General features: G+C 44.9%; 1 protein-coding gene across 4 annotated transcripts in view; it reads left to right on the top strand.

Annotated features, from left to right (window-relative positions):
* The first annotated feature begins 3,999 nt into the window (after window positions 1-3,999).
* tcf12 (transcription factor 12) overlaps window positions 4,000-23,227 on the top strand; it is a 213,542-nt gene continuing 194,314 nt past the window's right edge. For all 4 annotated transcript variants that reach the window (XM_061964095.1, XM_061964092.1, XM_061964094.1 and 1 more), the window contains exons 1-3: window positions 4,000-4,161; window positions 4,841-4,929; window positions 16,037-16,109. In XM_061964095.1, the coding sequence (XP_061820079.1) occupies window positions 4,858-4,929; window positions 16,037-16,109 (145 nt within the window). In that variant the 5' untranslated portion in view covers window positions 4,000-4,161; window positions 4,841-4,857. The remainder of the gene's footprint in view (window positions 4,162-4,840; window positions 4,930-16,036; window positions 16,110-23,227) is intronic.

The raw sequence follows: 23,227 nt of genomic DNA, 5'->3' as shown, positions 1-23,227 counted from the left end.
ACATACGTAATAATGTAATGAATTTTTTGGTCTAAAACACCACATTTGTCAATTTAAAGAAGTATAAAATAAATATGATGGCATATTACTTACAAATACGACGTCTACAACGCAGAAGCGTTTTAGAAATTATCCAGTAACAAACGTGTCCGCATCATACAACTTACTGCGTCATTAGCTTAATTAATTATTGTGACCACTAGGCGTCTCCTAAAAAAACAATTACCCATAGTCGTGTATAAAGAGAGTATGACCAACTAAACAACAGGCGCCATCTTTGCTACCAAGAACATGTGCGGCCGGATGCAGGCAAATGCTGTGGGTTTCACTTTCATTTTCCTGACTAAATAAACCAAAATAACATGTCTATATATAGTTCCAAACCTACTCCAGCTCATAACTTTACAATAAAATTGCTTTTATTTTGTGAAAGTATTATTTTGCAGCCATATTTGACGCACTCTGCTGCTACATTCATGCAGTGTTTAGTGACCAGCAGGCTCTCTAACACGCACCCGACGGCGCAATAAACATAAGAAAATACACACAACATAGAACAACTTCATTTTGCCAAAATCTTTATTAGCTATGGACCAACAATTATTAAGACATTATGACTTTTGTGTGAAGTATGTCAACAATGCTGGCTGCCTCCAATGTATTTGTAATCACTGTATGTATCACTCATTATGTATTATTCTAACTGATCAGTGAATAAGAGTACTTTTGTAGTTATTTGCCCATATTTCTGCACAATATCTCAGATATACTAACACTGGCTAGCAGTGGAGAATATGGAGTGATTTTTGGTCCAGAACATATTTTGCTTTATTCATTACTGATGTATTTCTTGCCACTTTATGTTGTATATTTTTAATATGGGATTTCCAATTTGTTTTCTAATCTATTATTACACCCAAAATGTGGTTTCTTTTACTCATTCCATGTCTTCTCCGTCTATTTGTATTTGTGTTTGAATTTCTCTTCTACTGTTACCGAATTGCATTATTTTAGTTTTACTGAGATTCAAAGACGGTCTGATTTTGTCAAACCGTCTCTTAAATGTATTATTTTTTTCCTGTTATAATTTGTATTAGCTTCTGTGTGTTCTATCCTGAATAAAACACAGACGTGTCATGTGTTTACCTCACACAAGACGCTGTAGTTGATGGCTGTCCAGTGTTGATGCTGAACCTTTACTTCCATGTCTTCTTTACAAGTTGTGGGGAAAGCGACGTATAAGCTTTCTACAATTCTTGCGGGTGGAGCAGCCATATGCTGCACGACAGGGCATTTTTACACGTTGAAAAACAAAAGAGGAAGCGCAGCAAACACATAGCATCAACTCAAAGTTGGTAGCAGTCATAGCGCCCTATACTGTGGTCACGTGAGAGCCTTTTGACCAATGATTGAGGAGATTGCCTGAAACCGGGTTGGCCATACTTTCTCTATACACGACTCTGCAATCACTACTCCACTTCAATGTAAAGACAGCATAAGTCCATTCCAGACAGTTAATAATAAAGAGGTAATTTTTTTAAATATCAGTCAATAAATCCTTTTATTGTCAGTGTCATAATAATGTCAGTTATACATGTCAACAATATTTTGTTGAAGCATTATCTAGCCAAGGCAGCACGGTGGAACAGTGGTTAGTGCTGGTTAGGGCTCGGGTCTTTCTGTGTGGATTGCATGTTCTCCTCATGACTGCGTAGGTTCCCTCTGGTTACTCCGGCTTCCTCCCACCTCCAAAGACATGGACCTGAGGAAAGGTTGATTGGTAACACTAAAATGTACCTGAATGTAAGTGTGAATGTTGTCTATCAGTGTTGGCCCTGCGATGAGGTGGCGACTTGTCCAGGGTGTACCCCGCCTTCCACCCGAATGCAGCTGGGATAGGCTCCAGCCACACCCTGTGACCCCGAGAGGGACACGCGTTAGAAAAATGTATGGATGGATAGTCCAGCCGCATAAAAAAGTGACATGCAGGTCACTTTAGCTTAATAGTCCATCAATGCTAAAACAAAATAAAAGTACTGGTATGTATGATTCTTTCTGATATCGTATCGGATCAATATCAGTATTATCCAATGCCAGAATCGTAATGGAAGCGAAAAAGTTAGGGACACCCCTAAAGCTCACACAGTCTTAATGGCATGTTCGCAAGACTAAGTAGTTGTCATCCATCATTGTTATTGGCACTAATTATAGGAACTTTATTATTTAGATTAAGGATATGTGTGTTTTACGCTTAAAATCACTGTGTCTGGTCTGTGGTCCATTGGCACATTTTCACTTTGGCCCTTTGAGGCAAAAAATTTGGCCACTTCTATTTTAGACTTTATTGCATGCACACATTTGGCACACACAAAAATGTTTTAGCATGGTCAGTTTCTATAACCTCAGAAGCAGGCGCATTACTTAAACCGTGTTAACATACTAATATCATGTGTCCATTTGCCTGGCAGCACGGTGAAAGAGGGGTTAGTGCGTCTGCCTCACAATATGAAGGTCCTGAGTAGTCCTGGGTTCAATCCCGGGCTCGGGATCTTTCTGTGTGGAGTTTGCATGTTCTCCCTGTGACTGCGTGGGTTCCCTCCGGGTACTCTGGCTTCCTCCCACCTCCAAAGACATGCACCTGGGGATAGGTTGATTGGCAACACTAAATTGGCCCTAGAGTGTGAATGTTGTCTGTCTATCTGTGTTGGCCCTGCGATGAGATGGCGACTTGTCCAGGGTGTACCCCGCCTTCCGCCCGATTGTAGCTGAGATAGGCTCCAGCGCCCCCCGCAACCCTGTAGGGAATAGGCAGTAGCAAATGGATGGATGGATGGCATTTGCCTGGCATACATTTCTTTTTGTATTTCATAGCGTTGTAATTAGCAGTAAAGAAGCCGGTGCATTTTTTGATAAGAATAGAGCCAAACGACTTGATAAGAATAATGTAACATTTTTTGGCAAACCAAATTTACTGCAGTCCCTGTAAGATCATCCATCACACACCCACTCTAGCTGAACTGTTTCTTTTTCGTTTCATTTGCTTTTGGGTCATTCGAGGACAACTCTCACTTCATGGAACAAAGCAGACACATCCTTGCTGAAAACATACAAAAACTAAAACACATTTTTTCTATGAGGCTTTTCACCAAACAATTGGATACAGTATTTGATCTTATGTCCCTCAAACCAATTTGAAGTGCATACAACACAATCAGTGCAAGAGCTTTGTGTCAATTTAGTTGTCAGGTAATACACAATTCCTATTTTGTCCTGTTTCGTCACTTTGTGCTGCTATATAATTGCCAAATGGCACCAACAAAAATCAAATGTGAAGGAGGCAGCCAAAAACACCACGAAGCTGACTTCACTGCAGTCCTAGCTCTGGTCTGGTTTCTCGCCAGCGCGGAGGAAAAAGTAGTTCCAAACAGGTCAACTGCACGGTGCAAGATCACTGCTTTTAAAAAAGGGAACATTACATATAAAGGCTAATCTAAAATGTACATGTTTTGTTTTGATTGCGTTATATTGCAACTATTGCCCATCTGTCTGTCGCATTAAAAGTTTTGCATTAGACTTGATTGTCATTGGTCAAATTTACATACATGAAATATGTGCTGGTTTGACACTCGACTGTGTTTTGAGGGAGTATGTAACTTTATTTAAATCAAAATATTACACCACGTTAATACACGACTTAACAAAACGCGTGCGTTTGTGTCCCACTACATGACACACATTTGTGTTTATCCGAATGCACTAATTTAGATTTGATGATTATAAAATTATGTGCAATGCATGCAGCCTGTAAATGAAAGCCCATGTCCCAAAGTGAACCAAGCGAGACATCGACGGCGATCAGTCCGAGGCGAGACGCTCCCCCGCCCGCTACCTCGAGCAGCATCTCCCGCTGAGTGAGAGGGACAGCGATAGCACCATGTCCCCTTCCGCGGCGGAGGGATATTCTAACCCCACCATGTCATCGCGGTGCCAGGGCTCTCACACACAGCAAAAATGTCTGCCTAAGGGAAACTAACTGGTACAAATACAGCATATTCCCTCTGCTGTTGCAGTTTAAAGGCACATTTTACGCGTTTAGAGGCATTCCGCCAGAAGGCAAGTCTTCACCAGATCACCCTAGTTGGAATTTTACCCGGAAAAAAGGTAAGATAACAAGGGGGGTGGTTGGCGAAATCGGCTCGGACCTGTGAAAGAAGTTATGAGTTGACGAAGATTACAATTGCTTTTTGTGGTGTTATGTCAAGGTGTGACATTGTCGCTTGCTTGTTTCTTTTTGAGTGTGTTGCGTATATTTAAACCCCAATTAATTAGTGTGTCACTCGCTGGAAGGAGGCGCTCTTCTCTGAACTAATGTCCAAAAAGCTCCCTGACAGCCTGCTAGTGCTTTACAATCTACACCGAAACTGGATTTGCTGCTAGCGAAAGCCACCTAGCAATGTTACTTTTTAGTAAGATTATTGCTGACAACATTTGCAGCCTTGTATTCTGTTAAACTAATAATAACCAGTTTGTCACATAACTGTCTTACAACATGCACTGTGCTGTCATAGAGAATGTGAAGGAAAGAGATGCTGTTGCAAAGCTGTCGTCTCCTGCCTTAATTAACAATGCTTTTAAATGTGTATAAAATGCATTATTACCTGTACATTATTTATAACATACCCTTTGTTCATTTTTGACATTCAAAGATGATGGTGTTTATGTTACACCCACAACACTGATCCATGCATTTAATTCACAAAACAAACCATCAGTGATGTGACCTCCTTGTGTGTGTGTGTGTGTGTGTGTGTGTGTGTGTGTGTGTGTGTTTTATCCACAGGTCTCAAGCTCGCCAGGATGAACCCTCAGCAGCGGATTGCCGCTCTTGGAACTGACAAGGAGTTAAGCGACCTGCTGGATTTTAGTGCAGTAAGCAGAGCTTTTTGTTCACTTTTTCCTGAGTGGGTGTCAATCATGCAGCCCTGGTTGCTCAGAGGTGTGAGAACACTTGAATTTAGCCATTCATCAATATGCATATATTATTGGTGATGACCAACACAATTGTGATACTTCATTCTTGCGTGTTTCCTCAATTTATGGGCATAATTGGTTCCACGGCAGAGCTCGTAACTTGGATCACTCATATCTCAAATCTCCATCCATCCATCCATTTTCTACCGATTGTACCTTTCGGGGTCACGGGGGGTCGCTGGAGCCTATCTCAGCTGCATTCGGGCGGAAGGCGGGATACACCCTGGACAAGTCGCCACCTCATCGCAGGGCCAACACAGATAGACAGACAACATTCACACTCACATACACACACTAGGGACCATTTAGTCTGGTTGAAATGAATTTGAATCAAATTAATCTGTGCATGGCATCCAAAACAGCACAATTTTAACATTTTAAATGTCCTTTGAAAAGAAAAAAAACCCTTTCAGATGAGAAATATTGTTTGAAAAACAATAAAATAGACTGTAGTACGGACAACTACAGTAGTTAATGAAGTATAGTGGGACCTCGATTTACGAACCCAATTGGTTCTTGAACATGATTTGTAAATGGAAAAGTTTGTATAGTGAAGCAGAGTTCCCCATAAGAAACAACATAAATATGAATAATGGGTTCCAGCCTTGAAAATGTCAATATTTTAGTCAACGTTTGTACACTTTGAACACATTATAAAGTGCTATACTTAGACTTAGACTTGGACTTCCTTTATTGTCATTCAAATTTGAACTTTACAGTACAGATAAGAACAACATTTTGTCGCATTAGCTCGCTGTATACACAGTATATACAGTACTTTATATCAAGCAAACATAACAAGTGGTGATGTATCAACTTTATATTTAATAACAAGCAGAACTGTGCTGTATGCACTGTTCTGGCAACATGCGTACAAACACCCACTATGGTGCCCTCCCAAACGATCCTTAACTTTAACAACCATATTGGTACAATAATAAAAATGTACAAAAATAAAATCCACCCACATCGACAAAGAGCTGAATTAAAGGAGCCGACAGACAGAGGGAGCAAGAAAGACGGGTGCTCAGGGTCTGGACCGCCCTCAAAACCCCCTTATCTGTGTGAGCGTGTGTGCTCTACGGTTGCTTAAGGAACGGTAAACGTGTCTGCTCTGGCATCTTTTGCCAGGAAAGTCTGGTGTTTTTACAATTAAAACTTGTGGCATGGTCTTGGAGCCTGCTTCGTCAATCTTCATCAGTCATACTAGCAAGCGCCATTAATGTACAGAACTCCTTGCAAGTACCGTATTTTTTGGAGTATAAGTCGCACCGGAGTATAAGTCGCACCTGCCGGAAATGCACAATAAAGAAGGAAAAAAACATATATAAGTCGCACTGCAGTATAAGTCGCATTTTTTGGGGAAATGTATTTGATAAAACCCAACACCAAGAATAGACATTTGAAAGGCAATTTAAAATACATAAAGAATAGTGAACAACAGGCTGAATAAGTGTACGTTATATGACGCATAAATAACCAACTGAGAACGTGCCTGGTATGTTAACGTAACATATTATGGTAAGAGTCATTCAAATAACTATAACATATAGAACATGCTATACCTTTACCAAACAATCTGTCACTCCTAATCGCTGAATCCCATGAAATCTTATACGTCTAGTCTCTTACGTGAATGAGCTAAATGATATTATTTGATATTTTACGGTAATGTGTTAATAATTTCACACATAAGTCGCTCCTGAGTATAAGTCGCACCCCCGGCCAAACTATAAAAAAAACTGCGACTTATAGTCCGAAAAATACGGTAGTCTTTTTTTAATCTTGAGGGATTCCCTTCCTTTTATCCACACTGGTCTGTTGTCTTTTTGGGACTCATAATCCGTCTATCTATCCATTTTCTACCGCTTGTCCCTCTCGGGGTTTGCGGGGGGTGCTGGAGCCTGTTTCCGCTGCATTCAGGTGGAAGGGGGGGTACACCCTGGACAAGTCGCTACCTCATCGCAGGGCCAACACAGATAGCCAACGTTCACAGTCACATTCACACACTAGGGTCAATTTAGTGTTGCCAGTCAGCCTAGGGACTCATAATGAGTTAGCATAATAGACACAACTAATCAAAAGGGGATAAACACACAAGAGGCACCCATACTGAAACGCTGAGAAGTGAGTGTCTTGTGCAGAGAGTGAGTGGAAGGCTCTGCCTCCACTACGATGATACACCCTGTCTTTTTGTTTTCAGGTGCAAAAACGCATGACTAAATGAAGCATTCGTACGCAGGGACAAGGTTCGCACATGGAGGCATACTTGGGCCGATCCAAAAGTTAGTCAATTAAAAAGTTTGCAAATAGAGGGTTCCACTTTAAAGGCCTACTGAAATGCGATTTTCTTATTTAAACGGGGATAGCAGGTCCATTCTATGTGTCATACTTGATCATTTCGCGATATTGCCATATTTTTGCTGAAAGGATTTAGTAGAGAACATCGACGATAAAGTTCGCAACTTTTGGTCGCTGATAAAAAAGCCTTGCCTCTACCGGAAGTAGCAGACGATATGCGCGTGACGTCATAGGTTGTGGAGCTCCTCACATCTGCACATTGTTTATAATCATGACCACCAGCAGCAAAAGCGATTCGGACCGAGAAAGCGACGATTTCCCAATTAATTTGAGCGAGGATGAAAGATTCGTGGATGAGGAAAGTGAGAGTGAAGGACTAGAGGGCAGTGAGAGCGATTCAGATAGGAAAGATGCTGTGAGAGGCGGGTGGGACCTGATATTCAGTTGGGAATGACTAAAACAGTAAATAAACACAAGACATATATATACTCTATTAGTCACAACACAACCAGGCTTATATTTAATATGCCACAAATTAATCCGGCATAACAAACACCTCCTCCCTCCCGTCCATATAACCTGTACAACTCAAACACCTGCACAACACACTCAATCCCACAGCCCAAAGTACCGTTCACCTCCCCAAAGTTCATACAGCACATATATTTCCCCAAAGTCCCCAAAGTTATGTACGTGACATGCACATAGCGGCACACACGTACGGGCAAGCGATCAAATGTTTGGAAGCCGCAGCTGCATGCGTACTCACGGTACCGCGTCTGCGCATCCAACTCAAAGTCCTTCTGGTAAGAGTCTCTGTTGTCCCAGTTCTCCACAGGCCAATAGTAAAGCTTGACTGTCATCTTTCTGGAATGCAAACAATGAAACAGCGGCTGTGTTTGTGTTGCTGCAGCCGCCCGCAATACACCGCTTCCCACCTACAGCTTTCTTCTTTGCTGTCTCCATTGTTCATTGAACAAATTGCAAAAGATTCACCAACAAAGATGTCCAGAGTACTGTGGAATTTTGCGATGAAAACAGACGACTTAATAGCTGGCCACCATACTGTCCCAAAATGTCCTCTACAATCCGTGACGTCACGTGCCGGAATCATCATACCGAGACGTTTTCAGTAGGATATTTCGTGCAAAATTTAAAATTACACTTTAGTAAGCTAACCAGGCCGTATTGGCATGTGTTGCAATGTTAAGATTTCATCATTGATATATAAACTACCAGACTGCATGGTCGGTAGTAGTGGGTTTCAGTAGGCCTTTAATGTAGTAATAACGTAAAGCATTGACCTCTTACAGCAAACTGAAGAGGAGTTCAAAATCTTCTTTGATCTGTTCTGATTGGTGTCTTGTCGTCTCATTAGATCCAACATGGACAATTAGCCGAGTTACAGAAGAGAAAGACTGTACACGAAGGGTGTGATAGCAGCCAGTAATGTCTTTGAAAAAGCGGATATTCCTAGTTATTAGGGATTTAACGGTATCAAATCCCACGGTATGATATTATCACAGTATTAAGGACTCAATACGATATTACTGTGGTGTACGTCCAATTTTTTTTTACAATGTTATAGTGTGTAAAATGAGGTGGCAGAAATGTTTAGGATAAACACACACACTGTAATTGCACACAAAAATAATGCTAAAATGTTCTATTTTAATTTTCCTGAAGGAATCAATAAAGTACTATCTATATATCTAATTATATTTATTATTACAAACATAAAATTATTAAGTGCAAATCATTTTGCGGGGACAGCCGCCGTTTCAAGTAAATATAAAAAAACCTTACAGTGGTGTGTATTTAAAGTAATCAACATCCAGTGTAAAACAATAATGTTTACTTTTACTTTTTGAGATGCAGTGTCCTCCACAGTGGACATGTTCTGTCTGGAAAATGCTGTTTCTCAGAAAAGTTAACTAACGACTTAACTTTTAATAATGTAAATACCTCACAGACTGATGTTTGGCTTTGCTGGCTTTAAATATCTTTTTGGATGACAGTTTTTGAGGAGGCAACTCGTACAGCCTTCCGCCCGGGTGTAGCTGAATAAGCTCCAGCGCCCCGCGACATCGAGAAAACAAGCGATGGAAAAATGGATGGGTGGATTGAGGATTTATCAAGTAGTTTTTCAGTTTTATCATATTTCCCGCATTGTACATTTTTTTTTGGTGATTACCTATGTGCGGTGCGATGTGACCGGCTAGCTCTGTGTCGCAATGGAAACGGTATAGTCGAAAGTATTGCTTTTCAGAATGCAGACTTTCTTACCTTTGCCAAATAGGTTATGTTTTTGCCAGGGTTTGTTTGTCTGTTTGTTAGCAATATAATATAGTTATGGTTAGATTTTGATGACATTTTTCAGCAAATGTCCAAAAAACAATTCCTCTCATCGACTACGAACACACTTCACTTCCTGCTTACGGTATTCCACGCTCCCACCTTGGCACACTGCACTGCGCAGAGGATTCTAGAAGATGTAGTTTATTTCCAGACTTGGCCAACGCTAAAGCGCTGGAAAAAAATTCACAAAGGCTTCACGGTATTATTGTGAAGACTTTGAAACCGAAATACCATGGTATCAACTACACTGTTACACCTTTACTAGTTATGCTTAGTGCTGTCAAGTGAATACAATAAAAAACGAGCTATTCATTTATTAATCTGTAATTAATTAATGTAATTAATCTAATTTTTAATGTCACCTAAAAATGCAGAGAAAAGCTGTAAACTTCATTTGAATTCATTACTTTAATATTAACATAGGTTTTTGATAAAACAGTAGCTATTTATAGTAATTTACTGTTTTGAACAGATACAGTTGGGTTTATTCATGAAAATAAAACATTAGGTCCACATAAAGTGTCGGAGTTAATACATCAAAAAACAGTAAGAACAATTTTCTGTATTGTATGTTGAACTTGTTGCTTTTCTTCTGCTTTACATTACATAACATAAATCACATCAATCAATAGTGCTAGCATGTCTTACCAATATTGGTTTTGGACAACAGATTTAACAAATTAATACGTACATTTGTCACAATAACATGTTAATCTTTGTTAAACGGATCGGAGGAAAAGTTGGCTTTGATTGACTTTCCTGACTGTCAACCACATTTGTCTCATACACTTGGGATGTAACGATATGAAAATTTCAGGTGAAATTTAATTCTGACCAAAATTATCATGGTTATCATTATTATCCCGGTATTGTTGAATGTGCTCAAAAAGTACTTATACACAAACTAAAATCTATTGACCAAGTTATTTTTTTAAATAAATAGAAACCTATTATTTAGCAAATTAAGTGTTTCTTCTACTTCTGTCTTTCATCTGTTTTAATGGCGAAGCTTTTATTGTTTTAAATATTGGTTTGTACCGTAGCACATTAAGATTTATTTAAATGAAAAGTGTGTAACAAATAAAATCTGTTATTATTATTTATTATTTCTGGTGGGCTTTTTGGCATCCTACTCTTTTCAGCGGTCCTTGAACGCACCGTAAAAACACCTTTGTCTCGTATTCCTCCAAATATAGATTGATCACTCTGTCTCAGAGAACACAGCTTGTAGGTTCAATTGAATATCTTAGTTACTCAGACAGCAATGTATTTTTGTAAGTTTAGATTTGGGAATGTTGTTTCTTAATGGGTAAAGAAGTTAATGTGTTTTGTTTTCATGTTAGCATTTAAGCTAGTGAGCTGGTGCTAGTCCATCCGTGAGTTAATCAAAGTGCAGTTATCAGTGGCGTTTTTTGATCATTTAAATTTTCCATCATCCATCTTCTTCCGCTTATCCGAAGTCGGGTCGCGGGGCAGCAGCCTTAGCAGAGAAGCCCAAACTTCCATCTCCCCCAGCTACTGCGTCTAGCTCTTCCCAGCGGTGTCCTGAGTCTTCTCCGTGGTCTTCTACCGGCCGAACGCGCCCTAAACGCCTCCCCAGGGAGGCGTTCGGGGAGCATTTTGACCAGATGCCCGAACCAACTTATCTGGCTCCTCTCGATGTGGAGGAGCAGTGGCTTTACACTGAGCTCCTCCTGAATGACAGAGCTTCTCACCCTATCACTAAGGGGGAGCCCCGCCACACAACTGAGGAAACTAATTTTGGTTGCTTGTACCCGTGATCTTGTCTTTTCGGTTATAATCCAAAGCTAATGACCATAGGTGAGGATAGGAACGTAGATCGACTGGTAAATTGAAAGCTTTGCCTTTCGGCTTAGCTCCATCGTCACCACGATGGACCGATACAGGGTTCGCATCACTGCAGACGCTGCACCGATCCGCTTGTTGATCTGACGAGCCACTCTTCTGTCACTTGTGAACAAGACCCTACGGTACTTGAACTCTTGCACTTGGGGCAAGATATCCTCCCCAACCTGGAGATGGCACTCCACATTTAAATTTTAATTTAATAAATTATTTATCGATACATCATCTTCCAATGGGCTCACCACCCATAGCAGGGGCCATAGAGGTCGGGTGCAGTGTGAGCTGGGCGTAAGCCGAAGGCAGGGCACCTGGCGGTCCGATCCTCGGCTACATAAGCTAGCTCTTGGGACGTGGAACGTCACCTCGCTGGGGGGGAAGGAGCCTGAGCTAGTGCGTGAGGTGGAGAAGTTCTGGCTAGATATAGTCGGACTCACTTCGACGCACAGCAAGGGCTCTGGAACCAGTTCTCTTGAGAGGGGCTGGACTCTCTTCCACTCTGGCGTTGCCGGCAGTGAGAGGCGACGGGCTGGGGTGGCAATTCTTGTTGCCCCCCGGCTCAAAGCCTGCACTTTGGAGTTCAACCCAGTGGACGAGAGGGTAGCCTCCCTCCGCCTTCGGGTGGGGGGACGGGTCCTGACTGTTGTTTGCGCTTACGCGCCAAACGGCAGCTCAGAGTACCCACCCTTTTTGGATTCACTCGAGGGAGTACTGGAGAGTGCTCCCCCGGGTGATTCCCTCATTCTACTGGGGGACTTCAACGCTCATGTTGGCAACGACAGTGAAACCTGTAGAGGCGAGATTGGGAAGAATGGTCGCCCAGATTTGAACCTGAGTGGTGTTTTGTTATTGGACTTTTGTGCTCGTCACAGATTGTCAATAACAAACACCATGTTCAAACATAAGGGTGTCCATATGTGCACTTGGCACCAGGACACCCTAGGCCGCAGTTCCATGATCGACTTTGTAGTTGTGTCATCGGATTTGCAGTCTCATGTTTTGGACACTCGGGTGAAGAGAGGGGCGGAGCTTTCTACCGATCACCACCTGGTGGTGAGTTGGCTGCGATGGTGGGGGAGGATGCCGGACAGACCTGGCAGGCCCAAACGCATTGTGAGGGTTTACTGGGAATGCCTGTCAGAGTCTCCTGTCAGAGAGAGTTTCAATTCCCACCTCCGTAAGAACTTTGAACATGTCACGAGGGAGGCACTGGACATTGAGTCCGAGTGGACGATGTTCCGTGCCTCTATTGTCGAGGCGGCCGATTGGAGCTGTGGCCGCAAGGTGGTTGGTGCCTGTCGTGGCGGTAATCCTAGAACACGCTGGTGTCAGCGGTAAGGGATGCCGTCAAGCTGAAGAAAGAGTCCTATCGGGCTCTTTTGGCTCATAGGACTCCGGAGGCAGCAGACAGGTACCGACAGGCCAAGCGATGTGCGGCTTCAGCGGTCGCGGAGGCAAAAACTCGGACATGGGAGGAGTTCGGGGAAGCCATGGAAAACGACTTCCGGACGGCTTCGAAGGGATTCTGGACCACCATCCGCCGCCTCAGGAAGGGGAAGCAGTGCAATGTCAACACCGTGTATGGTGAGGATGGTGTTCTGCTGACCTCGACTGCGGATGTTGTGGATCGGTGGAGGAAATACTTCGAAGACCTCCTCAATCCTACCAGCACGTCTTCTTATGAGGAAGCAGTGCCTGGGGAATCTGTGGTGGGCTCTCTTATTTCTGGGGCAGATGTTGCCGAGGTAGTTAAAAAGCTCCTCGGTGGCAAGGCCCCGGGGGTGGATGAGATCCGCCCGGTGTTCCTTAAGGCTCTGGATGTTTTGGGGCTGTCTTGGTTGACAAGACTCTGCAACATCGCGTGGACATCGGGGGCGGTACCTCTGGATTGGCAGACTGGGGTGGTGGTTCCTCTCTTTAAGAAGGGGAACCGGAGGGTGTGTTCCAACTATCGTGGGATCACACTCCTCAGCCTTCCCGGTAAGGTCTATTCAGGTGTACTGGAGAGGAGGCTACGCCGGATAGTCGAACCTCGGATTCAGGAGGAACAGTGTGGTTTTCGTCCTGGTCGTGGAACTGTTGACCAGCTCTATACTCTCGGCAGGGTCCTTGAGGGTGCATGGGAGTTTGCCCAACCAGTCTACATGTGCTTTGTGGACTTGAAGAAGGCATTCGACTGTGTACCCCGGGAAGTCCTGTTGGGAGTGCTCAGAGAGTATGGGGTAACGGACTGTCTTATTGTGGCGGTTCGCTCCCTGTATAATCAGTGTCAGAGCTTGGTCCGCATTGCCGGCAGTAAGTCGGACACGTTTCCAGTGAGGGTTGGACTCCGCCAGGGCTGCCCATTGTCACCGATTCTGTTCATAACCTTTATGGACATAATTTCTAGGCACAGTCAGGGCGTTGAGGGTATCTGGTTTGGTGGCTGCAGGATTAGGTCTCTGCTTTTTGCAGATGATGTGGTCCTGATGGCTTCATCTGGCCAAGATCTTCAGCTCTCACTGGATCGGTTCGCAGCCGAGTGTGAAGCGACTGGGATGGGAATCAGCACCTCCAAGTCCGAGTCCATGGTTCTCGCCCGGAAAAGGGTGGAGTGCCATCTCCGGGTTGGGGAGGAGATCTTGCCCCAAGTGGAGGAGTTCAAGTACCTCGGAGTCTTGTTCACGAGTGAGGGAAGAGTGGATCGTGAGCTCGACAGGCGGATCGGTGCGGCGTCTTCAGTAATGCGGACGCTGTATCGATCCGTTGTGGTGAAGAAGGAACTGAGCCGGAAGGCAAAGCTCTCGATTTACCGGTCGATCTACGTTCCCATCCTCACCTATGGTCATGAGCTTTGGATCATGACCGAAAGGACAAGATCACGGGTACAAGCGGCCGAAATGAGTTTCCTCCGCCGGGTGGCGGGGCTCTCCCTTAGAGATAGGGTGAGAAGCTCCGTCATCCGGGGGGAGCTCAAAGTAAAGCCGCTGCTCCTCCACATCAAGAGGAGCCAGATGAGGTGGTTCGGGCATCTGGTCAGGATGCCACCCGAACGCCTCCCTAGGGAGGTGTTTCGGGCACGTCCGACCGGTAGGAGGCCACGGGGAAGACTCAGGACACGTTGGGAAGACTATCTCTCCCGGCTGGCCTGGGAACGCCTCGGGATCCCCCGGGAGGAGCTGGACGAAGTGGCTGGGGAGAGGGAAGTCTGGGCTTCCCTGCTTAGGCTGCTGCCCCCGCGACCCGACCTCGGATAAGCAGAAGAAGATGGATGGATGGATGGATGGATGTATACATCATCTACTATCTGTACATTAGTAGAGGTGGAAATATTTGGGCACTTCACGATTCGATTATGATTATGATTCAGGAGGTATGATTCAATTAAAAATCAATTATCAATTATCATTCATGTATATTGATGCAGTTTTACATTTGTTATCTTTTCACTAAATGAGTGTTTATCACTTGCAACTTTAAAGAACGGTGCATTTGTAATAAGAAACAGTTCAATTAATTCCCACATTTATTAAATTCATGAAAATGTGTGCAAAACTAAACATAAGTGCCCTAAAATAAAGAAGCTGGTCGGATCTCTCAGTGAGGTGGCTCGGTGCAGTTAGCTAAATTTTAGAACTGTTTGTATTATTTTATGTACAATAAATAATTGATTATCGATTATTGACGTTTAATAATCGATTTTATAATCGTCTATGTCGAATTGCGATGCATCTTAAAATCCTTTATTTTCCCCACCACTATACATTAGTGTGAAATATATATTATTTATTACAAATTGTTTTGTTTTTCATTACATCTGAGTTTTGTTACTTAATGTAAAAATCTGCACTGCAACCACATAATTTCCCCATTGTGGTATAGATACAAGTCTATAAAAGTTTATCTTAATTAATTAACTATTGTAATTAAATTGCATTAATTTGACACTCCTCGTTCTGCTGTTCTCCCACGATTAAAGTTGTGGGGGAGCAGAGTGGACGCTTTTCATGTACTGGGAGCGTTACTATCACACAAGGCTGGGCAGCGGCAGGTTTGTAGTGTGGCAGAGTGACAGACCACCTGGATAACGCATCCTGAAGCAGCTTCAGGTGTGCACAGGAAGCCCAGCCATGGTTGGAGGAGTAAGCCTCAGCGGCACCAATGGAGGATTTTGGCGGGAAGGCTGTAGAAGCTCGACCACTGCTAATGGTTTCCACTGGTTGGAAAACAACATTATTTCCATCTCTAGCTATAAGCTAATGCCAGCAAGTAAAACTGGATGTTTTTAGGCTGATGTTCAGGGGTTCACTGCGGCATTCACTATGACAGCTAACTGCGTGGAGGCTCATAACTCAAATTTATGCTCTCAATTTTAAAGCATAACAATTACATGAGAGACTGCTCCTATCTCAAAATACCCCCTAAGTTGAGGTACCACTGTAGTTGCATATTTGTAAATGAATTTGTGGATTCTTTGTTAAAGTCCACATTCTTTCTTTCCCAGATGTTTTCTCCACCTGTCAACAGAGGGAAGAACAGGCCAACAACACTTGGTAGCAGCAAGTTTAGTGCAGCAGGTAGGACCCAACACACATATCAGTTATAGTGTAGTACACTACATGGTTGTTCACACCCCAGTTGCTTACTGACTTATTTTTCTTTTAAATTACATATCTGTAGTTTTCACAACAGTTTGAAATACTTAAGAAATCATTAATATTTGAATTTAAGTTCAATTGTAATTTCAAGGTCTGAAAAATCATCAATAAAAAGGATAGTATCTTGTGCATGGATATCGTGTGCACTCCTCTCTGAGCTGCCACCTTACCGTGGTAGAGGAGTTTGCGTGTCCCAATGATCCTAGGAGCTATGTTGTCCGGGGGTTTCTATGCCCCCTGGTAGGGTCTCCCAAGGCAAACTGGTCCTAGGTGAGGGATCAGACAAAGAGCAGCTCGAAGACCTCGATGAAGAACACAAACCAAGGACCCAGATTTCCCTCGCCCGGACGCGGGTCACCGGGGCCCCCCTCTGGAGCCAGGCCCGGAGGTGGGGCACGATGGCGAGCGCCTGGTGGCCGGGCCTGTCCCCATGGGGCCCGGCCGGGCACAGCCCGAAGAGGCAACGTGGGTCCCCCCTCCAATGGGCTCACCACCCATAGCAGGGGCCATAGAGGTCGGGTGCAGTGTGAGCTGGGCGGAAGCCGAGGGCAGGGCACTTGGCGGTCCGATCCTCGGCTACATAAGCTGGCTCTTGGGACATGGAACGTCACTTCCCTGGGGGGGAAGGAGCCTGAGCTAGTGCGAGAGGTGGAGAAGTTCCGGCTAGATATAGTCGGACTCACTTCGACGCACAGCAAGGGCTCTGGAACCACTTCTCTTGAGAGAGGCTGGACTCTCTTCCACTCTGGCGTTGCCGGCAGTGAGAGGCGACGGGCTGGGGTGGCAATTCTTGTTGCCCCTCGGCTCAAAGCCTGCACGTTGGAGTTCAACCCGGTGGACGAGAGGGTAGCTTCCCTCCGCCTTCGGGTGGGGGGATGGGTCCTGACTGTTGTTTGCGTTTACGCGCCAAATGGCAGCTCAGAGTACCCACCCTTTTTGGATTCACTAGAGGGAGTACTGGAGAGTGCTCCCTCGGGTGATTCCCTCGTTCTACTGGGGGACTTCAACGCTCATGTTGGCAGCGACAGTGAAACCTGGAGAGGTGTGATTGGGAAGAATGGCCGCCCGGATCTGAACCCGAGTGGTGTTCTGTTATTGGACTTTTGTGCTCGTCACAGATTGTCGATAACAAACACCATGTTCAAACATAAGGGTGTCCATATGTGCACTTGGCACCAGGACACCCTAGGCCGCAGTTCCATGATCGACTTTGTAGTTGTGTCATCGGATTTGCGGCCTCATGTTTTGGACACTCGGGTGAAGAGAGGGGCGGAGCTTTCTACCGATCACCACCTGGTGGTGAGTTGGCTGCGATGGTGGGGGAGGATGCCGGACAGACCTGGCAGGCCCAAACGCATTGTGAGGGTTTGCTGGGAACGCCTGGCAGAGTCTCCTGTCAGAGAGAGTTTCAATTCCCACCTCCGGAAGAACTTTGAACATGTCACGAGGGAGGTGCTGGACATTGAGTCCGAGTGGACAATGTTCCGTACCTCTATTGTCGAGGCGGCCGATTGGAGCTGTGGCCGCAAGGCAGTTGGTGCCTGTCGTGGCGGTAATCCTAGAACCCGTTGGTGGACACCGGCGGTGAGGGATGCCGTCAGGCTGAAGAAGGAGTCCTATCGGGTTCTTTTGGCTCATGGGACTCCTGAGGCAGCAGACAGGTACCGACAGGCCAAGCGGTGTGCGGCTTCAGCGGTCGCAGAGACAAAAACTCGGACATGGGAGGAGTTCGGGGAGGCCATGGAAAAAGACTTCCGGACGGCTTCGAAGCAATTCTGGACCACCATCCGCCGCCTCAGGAAGGGGAAGCAGTGCAGTGTCAACACCGTGTATGTTGGGGATGGTGCTCTGCTGACCTCGACTGCGGATGTTGTGGATCGGTGGAGGGAATACTTCGAAGACCTCCTCAATCCTACCAGCACGTCTTCCTATGAGGAAGCAGGGCCTGGGGAAGCTGTGGTGGGCTCTCCTATTTCTGGGGCTGAGGTTGCCGAGGTAGTTAAAAAGCTCCTCGGTGGCAAGGCCCCGGGGGTGGAAGAGATCCGTCCGGAGTTCCTTAAGGCTCTGGATGTTGTGGGGCTGTCTTGGTTGTCAAGACTCTGCAACATCGCGTGGACATCGGGGGCGGTACCTCTGGATTGGCAGACCGGAGTGGTGGTTCCTCTCTTTAAGAAGGGGAACCGGAGGGTGTGTTCCAACTATCGTGGGATCACACTCCTCAGCCTTCCCGGTAAGGTCTATTCAGGTGTACTGGAGAGGAGGCTACGCCGGATAGTCGAACCTCGGATTCAGGAGGAACAGTGTGGTTTTCGTCCTGGTCGTGGAACTGTGGACCAGCTCTATACTCTGGCGGCAGGGTCCTTGAGGATGCATGGGAGTTTGCCCAACCAGTCTACATGTGCTTTGTGGACTTGGAGAAGGCATTCGACCGTGTACCCCGGGAAGTCCTGTTGGGAGTGCTCAGAGAGTATGGGGTAACGGACTGTCTTATTGTGGCAGTTCGCTCCCTGTATAATCAGTGTCAGAGCTTGGTCCGCATTGCCGGCAGTAAGTCGGACACGTTTCCAGTGAGGGTTGGACTCCGCCAAGGCTGCCCTTTGTCACCGATTCTGTTCATAACCTTTATGGACAGAATTTCTAGGCGCAGTCAGGGCGTTGAGGGGATCCGGTTTGGTGGCTGCAGGATTAGGTCACTGCTATTTGCAGATGATGTGGTCCTGATGGCTTCCTCCGGCCAAGATCTTCAGCTCTCACTGGATCGGTTCGCAGCCGAGTGTGAAGCGACTGGGATGGGAATCAGCACCTCCAAGTCCGAGTCCATGGTTCTCTCCCGGAAAAGGGTGGAGTGCCATCTCCGGGTTGGGGAGGAGATCTTGCCCCAAGTGGAGGAGTTCAAGTACCTCGGAGTCTTGTTCACGAGTGGGGGAAGAGTGGATCGTGAGATCGACAGGCGGATCGGTGCGGCGTCTTCAGTAATGCAGACGCTGTATCGAACCGTTGTGGTGAAGAAGGAGCTGAGCCGGAAGGCGAAGCTCTCGATTTACCGGTCGATCTACGTTCCCATCCTCACCTATGGTCATGAGCTTTGGGTCATGACCGAAAGGACAACATCACGGGTACAAGCGGCCGAAATGAGTTTCCTCCGCCGAGTGGCGGGGCTCTCCCTTAGAGATAGGGTGAGAAGCTCTGTCATTCGGGGGGAGCTCAAAGTAAAGCCGCTGCTCCTCCACATCGAGAGGAGCCAGATGAGGTGGTTCGGGCATCTGGTCAGGATACCACCCGAACGCCTCCCTAGGAAGGTGTTTCGGGCACGTCCGACCGGTAGGAGGCCACGGGGAAGACCCAGGACACGCTGGGAAGACTATCTCTCCCGGCTGGCCTGGGAACGCCTCGGGATCCCCCGGGAGGAGCTGGACGAAGTGGCTGGGGAGAGGGAAGTCTGGGCTTCCCTGCTTAAGCTGCTGCCCCCGCGACCCGACCTCGGATAAGCGGAAGAAAATGGATGGATGGATGGAAGTATCTTGTGCAAACTAAAATTCAACCAAAATGTTCATAAATATGCCTCTAAAGGCGCATAAAACCTTGGATTGTAAACTTATCACAATCACCAAAGGGTTACCTTTTGTATATCTTATGGTTTTCTTTAGCTTTTGTGGCTTTTTCGCTGCAAAAGAAAGAGCAGACCCAAAAAGGAGTGCTAAAAGAAAAACAATATCAACTGGAAGTTAGAAAAAGTACTATGCCCTTGTCATTCATCAAGTTAAAGGGCAAGTGTACTTTTTTTTGGAATTATGCCTATCGTTCATAATCATTATGAGACAAGAAGACATATTTGTTTTTTTTCCAATGCATTCTAACTCGTAAATAAACCTAAATAAAAGTCCCCTTACAATGGAGTCAATGGGATGTTCTCTATTCCGATCATAAAGCCCTCTAAATAACCATCCAAAAATCACCAACATTACTCCATTTACATTTTGTGACCGGAACTTTAACACATATTAGTGATATTGTTAGTATAAGCGCTAACGCAGACAAACTATTTTTAGTTTGTACAGCAGTGATGGTAATAATGGCGTCAGAGTATAACAGCGTTACCAACGGCGTTATTTTTTTAGTAACGAGTAATCTAAATAATTACTGTTTCCATTGTCGTAACGTCGTTGCTGTTACTGAGAATGTGAAGTGGCTCGCTACTACAGTTTGTTTGAATGAAGCGCAAGGTGTCAGGTTTCGGCCACACATTAGCTGCATGCAGACAGACGGGGCGGGGATGATGACGGCGTCGTAAAAGCGCTGATGATGATTGGCTAGTTAGGTGGATCATGCCCTGCTCGCGCTCTCACTGCACGCTGTGACTGACACAGGACAGTACGTTAATATTACATGTTATTATTAATATGCCTGTTACTACATTATATATATATACTTACAGTGTGTATATAAAACCTCAATGAAAGTGTTGGGAGATTTTTCTAAGTGCTTTATAGCCAGAATAGAGCGATCCATTGTAAGCAGACTTTTGATCGAATTTGAATGATAGGTAACATTTCTAAAAAGTGCAGTTCCCCCTTAAGACTGATTATTTTATTATTGTAAAATTAAAACAACTTAATAGTACTATTAAGTTTTTAGGTCCTACTAAAAAACCCGGGTTTACAAGAGTAATACTTTTTAATGTATCCATCCATCCATTTTCTACCGCTTATTCCCTTTGGGGTCGCGGGGGGCGCTGGAGCCTATCTCAGCTACAATCGGGCGGAAGGCGGGGTACACCCTGGACAAGTCGCCACCTCATCGCAGGGCCAACACAGATAGACAGACAACATTCACACTCACATCCACACACTAGGGCCAATTTAGTGTTGCCAATCAACTTATCCCCAGGTGCATGTCTTTGGAGGTGGGAGGAAGCCGGAGTACTTTTTAATGTAAATATGTAAAATAATTTGGCGTATGCAGATATGTAATTTACCTTTTCACTGTAGCATGCTGGAAAACCTTGACCTTGATTTTGAAAGTGTTTGATTTTGACCTTGGAATGAGTGCTTCAACCCTGGGTTTCAATTGAGTCTGACTTCATCTGTATCAGTTGTCTTGTGGGGTTTGGTGTACCATGGCGGGGCATGAGAGTAACAATGTAGCTATGTAGATTGCACCCACCCCTGCCTGGTCACTGATAAAAAGAGTGTAGTGTTTTAGTGAATCAATTCAGATTGTGCTATCTTTGGCCCATTCGCCAACCCAAGCACTTTGACAGACATGTCCGTAGCAGGACTGTATATTAGCAGGCCTCGAATTTTAACTTTTGAAGGTCAAAGCAAGTTTTGGAAGGAGGGCTCGTAATTTAGGACATCAAAGCAAGTTGGAAGGGCACCAAGGCAAACAATATTTTCTTTCGCGGCAGGGGCTCCATGTACGTATATATATATATACATACATACATACATACATACATACATACATACATACATACATATATATATATATATATATATATATATATATATACATACATACATACATACATACATACATATATATATATATATATATATATATATATATATATATTAGAGATGCGCGGTTTGCGGGCACAACCGCGGAGTCCGCGGATTATCCGCGGATCGGGCGGATGAAATTAAAAAAAATAAGATTTTATCCGCGCGTGGGTCGGGTCGGGTGGATTAATTAGATTTTTTTTTTTTTTTTTTTCGCGGGTGGCAGTTAAACCAATTCGGAAATATATATACATAGTTAAATGTTGTTACCCACATACGAAAAACGAGCAGGCACCTGAGAAGGGCTCGACGCACGTCCAGGGTCACTACCGCGCCCACTGCACCGACACCCCGCCTCGTCCGCCTTCGCCGCGGCCGGCGTCACGCGCAGCAGGTAAGCAGCTTACCTGCCCGCCACCCCCGTGGCCGGGGGCTCGTAACATGGGTCACTCCGCGCGCTCCGCCCGCGCAGCTTACCTGCCCGCCACCCCTGTTGCCGGGGGCGCGTAACAGGGGTCACTCCGCGCGCAGTACGCTCACGAAAGGGGTGGGGCTCACCCTGGTTTATATAGAGAGCAGGACGGTGGCCATGGAAGTCGGAACCCGCTAAGGAGTGTGTAACAACCCACCTGCCGAATCAACTAGCCCTGAAAATGGATGGCGCTGGAGCGTGGGCCCATACCTGGCCGTCGCCGGCAGCGAGACGCGCTTGGAGGTGCGCTCAGCGCGGCTCCCATATGATTGCGCACTGGTGTGCGTCTGGGTCGTGACAGCGTGGCACGCGAAAGTCTGTGCTGCATTGGATCAGTCTCCTTTCTTTAACAGGCAAAAGCTTTATAACCTCACCATACCTGCCAACTTTTGAAATCAGAAAAACCTAGTAGCCAGGGTCCAAGGGCCGCAGGCCCCGGTAGGTCCAGGACAAAGTCCTGGTGGAGGGTTCAGGGCTTCGCCCCCCGACGCAAAATGATTATTAGCATTCAGACAGGTTAAAATGTTGCTAAAACCATCACTTTTCTATCAGTCACAGTGACTTTTCAAAACAAAAATATTACAGCAAAAATCATATGGGTTGATTGGCATGTTTATTCTGTAAGCTAACTTCAATAGTTTGAAATTATTTTGACAGTTAATGCCAGTTATCCTGTCAACCTTTCACAAGACTTCAATTTGTTAATTGAAAGTATAAACAGTATAAACACTTTTTACAGTAAACAAATGGTAAAACAGTACTAAACAATTCCATTAAAAAAAAATTGGTGTCATTATTAACTTTCTGTCCAAGCTTGTATAATCTACTGCCTTGTTCAATTGTAAAAAATATTCTGTGCCTAAAATTCACATTTCTATCACAATTATCATACTGTAAACATGGTAAGCTAACTTCATTAAAATTAATAGTCCTGTCAATAGCATGGAATTACAATTCAAATGTAGTTTTTTTGTAAGCCTTTCAAAAGAATTCAAAATATGAAAAATTAATGAAAATTAATTTAAGCCATCAGACACTTGAAAAGTGGCACATCACATCTCTAA

This window comes from Nerophis lumbriciformis, linkage group LG06, assembly GCF_033978685.3.
Source record: "Nerophis lumbriciformis linkage group LG06, RoL_Nlum_v2.1, whole genome shotgun sequence".
NCBI classification, from domain to species: Eukaryota; Metazoa; Chordata; class Actinopteri; order Syngnathiformes; family Syngnathidae; genus Nerophis; species Nerophis lumbriciformis.
Note: the sequence above shows the minus strand (reverse complement) of the source record. Positions and strands in the feature narration are given on the sequence as shown.